At 47.0% G+C, this 12,649-nt stretch overlaps 1 protein-coding gene across 2 annotated transcripts in view; it reads left to right on the forward strand.

Moving 5' to 3' along the window:
* Window positions 1–12,649, forward strand: part of TRAPPC11 (trafficking protein particle complex subunit 11) — a 461,933-nt gene that overhangs the window by 348,692 nt on the left and 100,592 nt on the right. For both annotated transcript variants that reach the window (XM_086962470.1, XM_086962471.1), the window contains exon 26: window positions 10,449–10,560. In XM_086962470.1, the coding sequence (XP_086818596.1) occupies window positions 10,449–10,560 (112 nt within the window). The remainder of the gene's footprint in view (window positions 1–10,448; window positions 10,561–12,649) is intronic.

Genomic DNA, 12,649 nt, shown 5'->3' on the forward strand with positions numbered 1-12,649 from the left:
CAAAACAAGTGTGACTCAAATCTCCTCAATCATAAGGACATCATATTCAACACCCTGAGCAACTTGACAGTGTGTACTGATAAGTTTCGACTGTGCCTTCTGGCAATGGGTCAGCAAAGAGGAATGATGATTAACCCTTGTGGCATAATCAAAGTGTCCTCTAAAATGCTCCATTTTTGCTAAGGTGAAACAATTACCCAGAGAGGAGCACCCGACAAAGCCTCTGTATTTTTGCTTTGGATTGTGGCAGGTTTGTCTCCGGATTGACGGTGTACATCTTCACACTTATTGATAACTATCAGCACCTCTCACCTATGTTTCTCTGAAATGTGTACACCAGATTTATAGATGTGGAATATTGCATCATGCATTTCGACCAGAAAGCACATATATAGTAAATAACCAAAGAGGCCTTGCTAATGCTTGCCTTTCTGTTTCAAAAAGATGGCAAAATACTTGAATATTCCTACATCATGTTCTTGTTTGGTGAGAAGCTATGTTGCACAGCTAGTAGCCTGCATTATACTGGCAGACCCTCTTCTCTTCTGTAGGTGCACACTGTTACTCATCTCATTCTTTATCATTCAGTCTTGCTTGGGGCCTGTTTTTCTCATACATCTGGATGTAGTCCTCACAAGATCACTGCCTGACCTTCTGTTTTCAAGCTGCTCGTAGGTGGCACAATTATGTCCGAGGAGTGCTTCTGCGGAAATTTGCACCTGGTTGACAATATTGCTTGGTTGATGGGCACTGCATCCCCATTACATGCCACTTTCAGGTGCTAGTTTTGGGTTTCTGCTTCTCTGGAGATGTCCTAGCAAGGAGTTTTGAGATGTGTTTCAATGGTGATAGACATTTTGGCACGCCAATAGTATTCTTCTTGGAGTTAACATTCCCTGCAAAGCAATTCCATCAATGATAAGGACATTTCTGAATGTTACTTCTGCCTGCAAAATCCTCCCCTGCTGAATATCCACAGGAGTGATACTGAATCCAGAAATGTTGTCTCCACCTTGACACCAGAGGTGGCAACCTGGTGATGTCCGTGAATTAATAAAAAGCCTAATACTGTGCATTATTGGTAGTTCTCCACACCCTTGAATGCAGATCCAGAGCGCTCTCTTTTTTGAGTCTCTCCTCAGTGATTCTAAATCTGAGAAAATATTGCATGAATCCCAAAGGTCAAGGAGCGTGATGTCTAGCTGTTCATGTCCCACATGTGCAAAGACCATCTAAAAGAGACTGTATTTTTATATTCCTTACCTTAGAATACCGCGAGGCGTCAGACTGGATCCTAAGAAATTTGTTCATAGCAGTACCCCTGTGCATCGGTAGGTGGCGTCGGTCGACTCTGTGTTCAACGTTGTGGTTGCCGGGATGTCTTTGCAGTGTCTATATTTTTGGGCAGCCCTACTCAATAGGTGCGACTTTGGGCCCCACGGACTCAGCTGGGGGCCCTGAGCCTTGGATACCGGCGGCTTCAGCACCGATGGGCCCCCATGGATCCAGGCCTGGATCCGGAACGGCGCTGGTCGACCTCACTGTACCAGGGCCGCATGGTACTTTTGTACCGCTTTTCATCTCTGGCGTTCCCTATCGACCTGAGTGGCAGCCAGAGGAGGGTGAGGAGGACTGGAAGGGTTCTGTTGACCCACTAGCTGACTGACGAGAGAAGTTGGGTGACGCCAGTGGTCTGGATACCTCTTCAGACCTTGGCATGTTCTCCCCCCCCACCCATGGCTACGGAGGAGGAAGCTTCCTACGCTGTGGTGTTTGAGTAGGGCAGCAGAGGCCTTGGGCCTTGAGCTTTCTACGGTGGCAGTCAGAACTAGCCTCCTGACAGGTGCTTTAGCCGACAGAGGCCTCTGCGGTGCCCCTGCTGCCTTTTAATGAAGCCTTCACTGACATCCTTCTGAGCACTTGGTCCAAGCTCAGCAGATGATTGCCCGATGCCATGGTGCTGCCCAGGGCGACCCACTTTCCTCTCCCAACACCCCACCCTCGAGAGCTTGTTGGTCCAAGCCTCGTCCTCGAAAGGAACATTCCCTACTTTTCCCCCAGATAGGAAATTCAAGAAGCTGGACCACCTTGGGAAGATGTTTTCTTTCGCCAGCTTAGGACTGCGGTCGGTAAACACCGCATGACTCTTGGGCCGTTTATACCCATGCGGTTTGGGATACGGTTGCGCAAGTGCTGCCACACTGCCCGAAGGAGGCCTGGGCTGTGCTCACCCACGCATTTGCTGAGGGTCGAGATGTAGCTAAGTTTACCATCAGGTGTGGGCTGGATACCATCGACTCTCTGAGCAGAACGGTTTCCACGTCGGTAGCCATGAGGTGCTACGCCTGGTTGAGGATGTCTGTTTTTTCACGGGATGTCCAATCCACCCTTCTGGACCCTTTGATGGCCGTCGCCTATTTGGTGACAATACGGACTCAGCACTTGAGCGCTTTAAGGATTCTAGGGTTACTGCCAGATCCTTGGGCCTCGCGGCTACTTCTCGCCCCACGCAGTCTGCCTTTCGCCCCTTTCGTGGCTACGGAAGGGGTGCCCTACGACGATCCACCCAAATGAGCCACAGGGCAACGCAATGGCGGCAGACTTGGGACCCAGCGACGTAGGTCTGGGGGCCAGCAGGTGGGCCAGTTCATCCCTACCACCCCTGCAGCAGCCTCCAAACCTTCCTAGTCTGACCTTTCAGGGCCGCCAGTGGGCAGCAGGATTCGCCAACACCTTCCCCACTGGTAAAACATCACGTCAGACAGGTGTGTTTTGCAGATAGTCTAAAGGGGCTACTCCCTCCCCTTCGAGACTACCCCCCACCCCCAGCCACACCACCCGATTGCCATCGTATGTCGGAGGTTCATCTGGCCCTTCTCTAACAGGAAGTTATGGCTCTCTTTGTCATCGTATTGCGACTTCCCCTCGCCGGTCGCGCAACGCGGCTGAGGATGCGGGTTGTACCTCCCCGGCAGAGCCTTGTGGTGTCGCCGCCGGCCTACCCGCCCTTTCTGGGTCCGTCGGCGACTCCGACCAGCCATGGCTCACTTCTTTGGGCCGTCTAGTCCCGCTGGTGCGCCTTCGGGCCCCTCGGTCCCGACTGAGGGTCCTATCTTTATCATTATCTCTGCCCGCAGGGTGAGTTCTAAGCACTTTCGTCTAAGTATCCTTTTCTGACTGTTCATCTGGACAAGGTTGTCGTTCGAACTCGTCCTTACTTCCTTCCTTCCCAAAGTGGTAACTCCTATCCATATTAGACAGACCATTCCTTTCCCCACCTTCTTTCCACCTCCGCATCCTTCCAAAGAAGAAGTGAGGCTCCACTGTCTGGATCTAAAGTGTGCGCTTTCCTTTTACTTGGATCGCAGAAAACAATTCCAGGTGGATGACCAGCTCTTTGTTGGCTATGTGGGTGCCAAAAAAGGTTGGGCCGTGCAGAAACGGACCATTTCTAGGTGGTTCGTTTTGTGCATCAAAGCTTGTTATTCCTTGGCAAAGAAGGAGCCTCCAGTGGGGTTACGTGCCCATTCCACCAGGCGATGTCAGCTACCACTGCTTTGGGACGTGGAGTCCCCCTTAATGACATCTGTCAGGCAGCTATGTGGGCTTTGCTGCACATGTTCACAAGACACTACTGCCTGGACAGCTTCTTTGGCCTTTCTGTTCTCCAGGACTTTCTGGTGTGAACTTGGTTCGCAGACCCACCTCCGGTGTTGGTATTGCTAGGGTATCTATTCTGAGGGAAGGAATCTATAACTGTTTCTTTCAAATGAACAAGTTACTTACCTTCGGTAATGATATATTTGTAAGAAACGTAGGTTAGTTATAGATTCCTTACCGCACCACCCATCCTCCCCATTCTGTGAACTGATTTCTAGGGTTAAGGACTTCCTTTCAGGGCCCTAGTTTTGTGCACCAGTGGTCAGTGTCTTGCATGGCTCTGCGCTTCTGGCGTGGAAAGTCTTGTACAGAACTGAAGTCAGCGCTAGAGGGGGGCCTCTACGTAGCTACTGTTATGTCATCCCGGCGACCACAACGCCATCGACGAACGCGAAGCCGACCAACACTTTTCGACATGCAGGGGTACAGCTGATAAAAACCTTTCCGGATCCAGTGTGATGCCGGGGGGTAATTCGAAGGGAAGGAATCTATAATTAACCTATGTATCTTACAGATATATGGTTACTGAAGGTAAGTAACTTGTTCTTCAGGGGTGTTCTTTAAAATCCACGTCTGGTATTAATATACCATTTTATGTATTTTCTTTATAAATGTTTCGATGATTTTTGTCCTTTTTTGGCACACTGTTTCCACATCCAGTTTCTGGAGTGGCTCCGTGTGCTGGGGCAGAAGGTTTCATAGAAGAAACTGACGTCCGCGCACTGGAGGGAACTTTCCAGATCCAGATTGGCACCTGGAGAGAATTCAAAGTTAAGGAATCTGTGGCTAGACTGTGTCTATAGTGTTACCGAAGGTAAGTAACTTTTACCTCAAAGTGCACCCCTTTGGGGTCACAACTATGACCAGGTTCTTTACCAAATGTCTTGTGGTTGTAGCTTCTCACCTACGCAGACAAAACATATGTCTTTCCATACCTAAATGACTGGCTTATCAAAAGTGCCACTTGTCAAAAATGTTACCAACACACTGAATTCTCTATAAATCTACTTCCAACCTATGCTTTACAATCAGCGTTTTAAAATCTTGCCTCCACTCCCCTCAGATCCAACTTTACTTTAGAAGTGTGGCTCAATGATTAGAGCGGCAGAACCTGATGCAGAGGTCTATCCCGGGACCAGCGTTCAATTCCCCGCCTCGGCGGGTCTTGGCCTCAAAATTCCACGGACCTGATAATTCTAGCCTCTGTGCCTATTCCAATCATGGTGTCCCACTCTGCAACTCTGGGCAATAGCTTGCATTATCTCCACAATGGCTCCCACAACGCTAAGGATGTCTGGCCTCCACCTTGGGGGTGCCCAGGAGTGGACGCCTCACAGGGAATGCCAGGATGGGTTCCACAGCGGTATTCGTACAAGCGCCTTGAGACCCTTGCGGGTGAGTAGTGCGCTATACAAGTATCAATTTACCTCGGAGCAATTCTCAACTCACAACTGGGAACAGCTTACCTGACTACTGCCAGGATACAATCATTCCAGGGACTTATCCCCATTTTCAACCAGGTCAACAGGTAACACGAAGGACAGTCTTGCATCTCCTCGATATGGTGGCTTCATGTATAGCTATAGTTCCTCATGCCAGACTAGACATGTGTCCTTTGCAGGAGTACTTAGCACATTATTGGACTCAAGCGAAGGGTCAATGGGAAGATCTAGTGTTGATCAGACGTCTAACTTGCCACTCTCTGCAACGGTGGAACACCAACAACCTTTTAAAAAGACAGCCTTTCCTAGATCCAGTTCCAGCAGAGAACCGTAGCAGACGCCTCCTTTATGGGATGGGGAGCACATTCACTTTATCTATCTGTCCATGCCACTGGACACCCAATCAGCGACATCTCCACGTAAAACACCTGGAGTTACTAGCTGTTCACCCAGCGCTGAAAGCCTTCCTTCTCACCTAATTGGCAAGGTAGTCCTCCTCAAAACAGACAACGTGACAACCACGTATTATCTCCAAAAGCTTGGGGACACCAAATTTCTACAGCTTTGATCAGATACAACATTCACCTGTTAGCGGAGTACCGACCGAGAGTTCACAACGACTAATGCAGATCTCAGCAGGAGGTGCCAACAAGTCCACCAGTGCAAACTCCACCCGCAATTCTCCTCCAATACTTCTAGCCAAATGCCCAAACTTCACCTCCAGTTTCCACACCCACAGTTTAAGGGCAATGCACTATGGCTGATTTGATCAGGGATATTTTACGCTTTTCCACCTCTGCCACTTGCAAACTTGAGCAGACATCTCTCACCCTCATCCTGGTGGCTCCCACATGGTACGACAACCAGGGGTCACCTCACTCCTTGAACTGTTATTAGTTCCCAACGAAGCACTGCCAAACAGGCAGGACCTTCTCACACAGAACCATGTGGAAATCAGAGACACAAATGCCTAAATCTTCCTATCTGCCTCCTGAGATCCTAGAATTCGGTTGCCTCAATCTCCCACAACAATGTATGGACATTCTCCAAAAGGCACTCAGGACTACACTGTTACACTGTGAAATTGAAAAGATTTGTTCACTATTGCCATTCTAAACATATGGATCCCTTAGCAACGAAGGTACAAGACATTGTCTGCTACTTATTCCATTTGCACACCGTAGGAGTGCAAATGAAATAAGTAGCAGACCATGAAATAAGGCTGCATCTAGCGACAGTAGCCGCATACCTACAGAATAGGCAACTTGGCCTGCTTGGAAGATCTTATTAGTCATTCCTCTTAGGTGCCACCAGCTCCCATGTGGAATCTCAGTATTGTATTAACAAGATAAATGGGCCCTCCATTTGGGCCCTTCCGCTCCTACCCCTCCAGTTTTTATCTTGAAACATTCTTGGTCCCTATTATTCGGCTTCGAAATGTGTCAGTGAACTTCAGGCACTAACTTTAAAAGAACTTTTCTTCCAAATACATAGGGACAGTTTTGATTTCACACCAACCCCAAATTTCTTCCAAAGGTGGTCTCACAGTTCCACCTTTATCGAACTTCTGTCTTTTTTTTCCCTAACCAGACTCAGTTGCAGAAAGGGCTTTGCACAAGTTAGACATAAAACAAGCTCTCATGTACGAAATTCGCAGAACTAAATCATTTAGGAAGATACAACAATTATTTGTTGCTTTCTCAAAACCTCGCAAAGGAAAGTCCATTTCTAAAGCAGGCATTGCATGATGGTTTGTTAAATGCATTCAAACATGCTATGCTAAAGCTAAAAGAACTTTACCAATTCATCCTAGAGCTCACTCAGCTCGTACAAAAGGAGCTTCAATGGCCTTCTAGGAAATATACCTATAATTGACATATGTAAGCAGCTACATGGTCTACACCACATACATTTACAAAAGCCAATGTGGGCCAAGTAGTTCTACATACACTATTTAAAGCAGCTGTAACTCCCACAGACTAGCCACCGCTTATGGAGGAGGACTGCTTTATATTGTCTATTCTAAGCATGAACAGAAAATGTTGCTTACTTGGTAAGCATCTTTTCATGGCATGTAGTCCTGTAGAGTCGCATGCGGCCACCCTCCTCCCCAGACGCCTGTGTCTTATACAGTTACTATCACAAACTCCTTTCACATGGACATCTCTATACACTATGCTTTTGTTCACATTTAATCCTCACCGCCATGTGGGGAAACAATCTAACAATGGAGTCCATAACCATGCGCATTACCAGCAAGAGGAAGAGTCACACTACCTTGTGACTCAAAGACTTTCTTAGAAGAAAAATAACTTGCACCCATCTGAGCCCAACTTTAGTAGGCAGGATTATTCTAAGCATGTGAATCTACAGCACTATATGCCCCAAACAGATGCTTACTGGGTAAGTAACAGTAGTGTTACATGGCTGGAAACAATAGTTTGTGTCTCCTTAAAAAGCCTAATCTCGGTCCCACTGACAATAATAAAAACTAGCCTGGTCCCTTTCTTCCTACACTGAGAAAGCTTTTGGATAAGCTGGTTTCAGAACAACTATTAATTTCCCTTGACCATGTCAGTAGTTAGTTTCTTGGCAAACTGTTTTGTTGCTCTTTGTGCAAAACTGATTCTAAAATGGTCATGGGTTTCTTAAGATTAGAACCATGTCAGTCAAGGACGAAGCAGTGGGAGTGATCCTGTTAGCTTTCATATTATTGCAGCAGAGAGATCTATCATCTGTCAATTCAGAAGCTTCATGGTCTCAGCATCATTGGCATGATGACCTAATGGTGCATATCCTTTTTGACTTTGTTCATTCAGCCTTTTGCATGTCTGCCCGTTACATCTGCTAATATGACTGTGACATGTGGGTGTCCCAGATTTTGTTTACTATCTGTGTGCATCCCCTGACCAATCCGATCAGATATTTTAGTTTTCACACATTATCTTATGGTGATGGCACTCACTTAAATATTAGCCATGTCTACGGCCTTGAAATTTGAAGATTTATGTAGGATAGACTTGTTTAATATCTGTGTGCATTTCCTGGCCAATCTGATAAGATGCTTTGCATGATACATGTTATCTCATGGCGATGGCACTAAGTTGAATACTAGGCATGTCAAGATGGCCCATTTAAACCTTGAAACTGCTAAATCAATCAGTCATGGTTTTGTAGAGCGCACTACTCACCCGTGAGGCTCTCAAGGGGTGGGGGAGGGATGTGGGCAGCTCTGTTGGGATCATTCGAAGAGCCAGGTCTTGAGGTCCTTTCTGGATTGGTGCAGTGTCGGGCTTCATCAGAGGTGAAGGGGGAGTTCATTCCAGGTCTTGGCTGCGAGGGGTAGGAGAAGGATCTTCCACCTGCTCTGTTCCTGTAGAAACGAGGGATGGTTGCTAGGGCAAGGTCAGCTGACAGGAGGTTTCTCTTGGGGCATGGAAGATTTGGTCATTGGTGTCCGGTGTTGTGGAGGGCCTTGTAGGCATGTGTGGGCAGTTTGAAGGCTATTCTTCTTTCAACGGGGAGCCAATGGAGGTCAAGGAGATGTTGGGTGATGTAGTCATGTTGTCGGATGTCGAGAATAAGTCTGACTGCGGCGTTCTGGATGGTCTGGAGTTTGCAGAGGAGTTTTTTCTTGTTTCTGACCTGGGAGCGTTTCCGTAGGTCAGTCTGCTGGGGATGAATGCGTGGGTGACAGTTTTCCTGAAGTGGGGGGGGGTTGGTTATCCACTTGAAAGTCTTGCGAAGTATGCAGAGGGTGTTGAAGCATGTGAAGGATACAGCGTTGAACTGGCAATTCATGATGCGTGAAGTCGAGTATGATGCTGAGGTTGCTTGCTTGGTCCGTTAGGGTGGGTGTGTTTTCGAGGGCGGGGGGCCACCAGGTGTTGTCAGGGATGTGGACTTCTGTTTTCTCCGAGTTGAGCTTCAGGCAGCTGTTGTGCATCCAGGCTGTGACGGCTTTCATCCCTTCTTGGAAATTGCACCAGGTGATGTCTGGTTCCTTGGTGAGGGAGAGGATGCTCTGGGTGTCATCAGCGTAGGAGACTATGTTAAGTCCATGGTTTCTGACGGCATTTGAGAGGGGGCCATGTAGACTTTGAAGAGTGTGGGGCTGCGACAGGATCCTTGGGGCACTCCGCATCTGATCTCTGTCGGTTTCTAGTGGAAGGGCGGGAGTCTTATTCTCTGTGTTCTGACTGATAGGAAAGATCTATTCAGTCTAAGACTATTCTCGACGCTGGCATTGTGGAGCCTGGTGGCTAGTGTGCGGTGGGAGACGGTGTCAAAAGGTGCTGACAAGTCGAGGAGAATGAGGGCTGCTGGGTGGCCTTGGTCGAGGAGGGCGCGGATGTCGTCGGTGGCGGCGATGAGGACGGTATCTGTGCTACGGTTGCTTCCCTCCCTCCCTCCATCACACCTATTTGAAACTCATCCCAAGCAAAAATTTGTTTTAGGTTTTTTCCAGTAGTGATCCGACTTATTGGGGAAATAGTTTGTAGCCTCACTCTGTGGGAACTGATTCATCACCTGTTCACCACTAGGTGTAATATTAAAATAGTAGGTTGCACTCAAAATGCAGGTTAACTCTGTTTGCAGTTCCTATTTTGTCATTCTTTGTATGTTAAGGAAAAAAAGCTCCCTTTTTGGGATGGGAGGGGTCGTGCGGGGAGGAGGGCGGGGTCACGGGGGGAGGATGTGGTCGTGCAGGGGAGGGGAGTTCCCATACAAGATCTATGCATTCTCAACTGCTTCCTGAAGAAGGAAAAATCCTAGATTCTCACCTTGGCTCGGGTCTTACCTGCTCTCAGCCTTGGAGATTGGATGGTCGCATTGGACTTGCAGGATGCTTACTTCCATACCCCCATCCTGCCTGCCCCGGGCCATTAACCTGCGGTTCACTAAAGTCTAAGAACATTATTAGTTTTCTGCACTTACCTTTGGCCTTACCAGCACCCCTCAGGTGTTCACCAAGGTGATGGTAGTGGTTGCCGCATATCTGCGATGATCAGGAGTTCCAGTCTTACCCTACCTCGACGATTGGCTGTTGAAAGGGGGGTTGAGGAACATAAGGTATCATACCAGAGTAACATAATTGCACAGTCTTTTTTCCTATGCTCAAATGTGCTATTGTTGTTGTGTTTAAGTATGCTTAGATAAAGTTTGAGTGACCACGTTTCCATTATTTACTATTTTCGAGGCTTAGTTCAAAGGCAAGTTTTATTTTTGTGTTAAATGAATTATTGTTAAATAATATTAGTCTTTTATTGTGTGCTGTCAGAAATCAAATATATGTTGTCAGCTCAATCCTTTACTTCTCTTACTTATCTGGAATTTCATTGGCAGTTGTTTTACAGACAAGTGAAAGTGCAAGCGAGTGTTTCTGCCTCCAGTGCCCACCTGTATCAAATGGTCCGGGAGGTGTAGCTACTGGCCGTTATATAATTTCCTGGAAAAGGTAAGCGGCCTTTTTAAAAGATCTCCTTACAATTTCTCAGGGATGTAATGAACATCTTTGTTAAAAAAAGGAATATGTTCAAGTTACTACAGAGTTTTGTTCCTACTGTTATCTCTATAGATGACATCACCAAGTTCATAAAACAAGACAGACAGGAATTCACAAAGCGGTGGGAAATGCCCAAAATAAATTTGATGTGTACTCTGACAATTTGATATTACATATTTAATTCTTAGTTTCATTCTCCTATGACCTCTGGTCTTCCTGTTCTCTTTCAGTTGTGGAGCAGATATTACATTTCACAAATGGTTAAACACAAAAATGAATAAATGTTTACAAACTGTTTAAAAGAGATGACCTTGGTGATAAGTTGTATAAAACTACATTTCGTTCTTAAAAACAAACTCTTCGCTTTGCTGTAATGTATATCTGTTTAAGGCATATTATTCAGCTTCCATATGCCCACATATTTTGAAGACCTTTCATATTATTTTTTAGTCTTGCCTACAAACATGTTCAGCTGGGCGCCAAGCTCCTTGAAGTCTTTTTGTAGCATAGTGGCTAAAATCAGGCATCGTTTTCAGTTAACCTCATTTCCCACCTGTTCCCCCCTGGATAGTTTTGTGGTTGTGTTTTCTCCTCTTGGTATTGATGTACATTTGTTTAAGCTCTCTGAACTTTAATCTGCCTCTCTGCTTGACGACTATTCAGATGCTTTTTTGTTGTTGTTGTATCTTGAATCTTTCTACTACCACTGTGCCTTCAGTTTTGAAGAAAGTTGTTGATTTCCAGCACTGGAATCTGGAATTTTCATAGTGTTAGATGCTTTAATTATTATTGTTGCCTGGCTGGAAATCCGCGTTGAAAATTTTAAATTAGCTTTCCTTTACTGTGTACATTTCACACAGTACAATATTCAGGCCATCCACCCCACTGTTTGAAAAGCAAAGCAGCTAATGATGTAGATTAACTCTTAGCTCTACACCTACTTGAGACTGCCATAATCTGATTGTCTAGAGCAGGTTGGTTGCAAGGAAACTGGCTTTTTTGCAAGTTTACCCCCAGTTTTTGCCCCCATTTTGACTACTAGGTACTGGTGTAATGGCTCTGAAATGCCCTGAACCTTGTTGAACAGGACATAGTGCATGTGCGCTGACCCTTAACATGGTGCATGTTTAATTGACTTATCTCCCAGAGCCTGTAAGGTAGAGTGTCCCCCAAGCACTGCAACACTTGTGGAACAAGGTAAAACATGCCCCCCCCTTCTGAAACTGTAGACTGTAAGAGCAATTTTAAAATACAAACTCGCCTTTGCCATTTAAGGCAGTGGCACAGCCCACACCTCCCTTTTTAGGTCTCGCTCGAGACCTATTGTTATTAAGTCGGCTCTCAAGGGACGTAGACAGGGGCACGCACGGCGATTTCACAGCGTTGACGCGCATGCCCCGCCCCCCGGAGCCGTGCACATCTCAGTCAGTCAGCCATGCCTCTCTCTCAGTCGCGCGCACACACACGCAGGCACACACACACGCACACACGCACGCACGCACGCACACACACACACACACACACACACGTGCCAAGCCCCCCAAGCCCCACTTACCGCATCAGCGGCCTCAGCCGCCACTCCTTCTGCTGCCACCAGTACCCTGGGCCATCCACTCCGTGGGCGCGGGCTTCTCCGAAAGACATAAGTCCCGCCCCACGACAGCCGTGAGCGTTCACATCCCGAAACCGGGAGGAGAAGCGATGCGTGCATGATTTCTGCTCAGCTGAAAGGAAGATAAAACAGGACAGTCGTCAAAAACACAAGTGAAGAGAAATGAGGTAAGAGGGGCCTCTGTCCTCATCAGCGCCAACCCTCCCAGCTGCAGCCTTCCTGAAACATCCTCCTATTCCCTTTAATTACTTCTGCCATTATTACTGTTTTTCACGGAAGCGGCAGCCGAGACGCTGTCATTCGGAGCGCACATGCCACTGTGTGATTGTTTTCTCCTGTTGATTCCCATTATATGAAAAGGCAGTATTGTCTGTTTGTTCTGTGCTAATTCACTTCATCCACAAGAGCGCTGCAGACAGCAGTGGCTCG

The sequence above is a fragment of the Lissotriton vulgaris genome, chromosome 3_1 (assembly GCF_964263255.1).
Source record: "Lissotriton vulgaris chromosome 3_1, aLisVul1.2, whole genome shotgun sequence".
NCBI lineage: Eukaryota > Metazoa > Chordata > Amphibia > Caudata > Salamandridae > Lissotriton > Lissotriton vulgaris.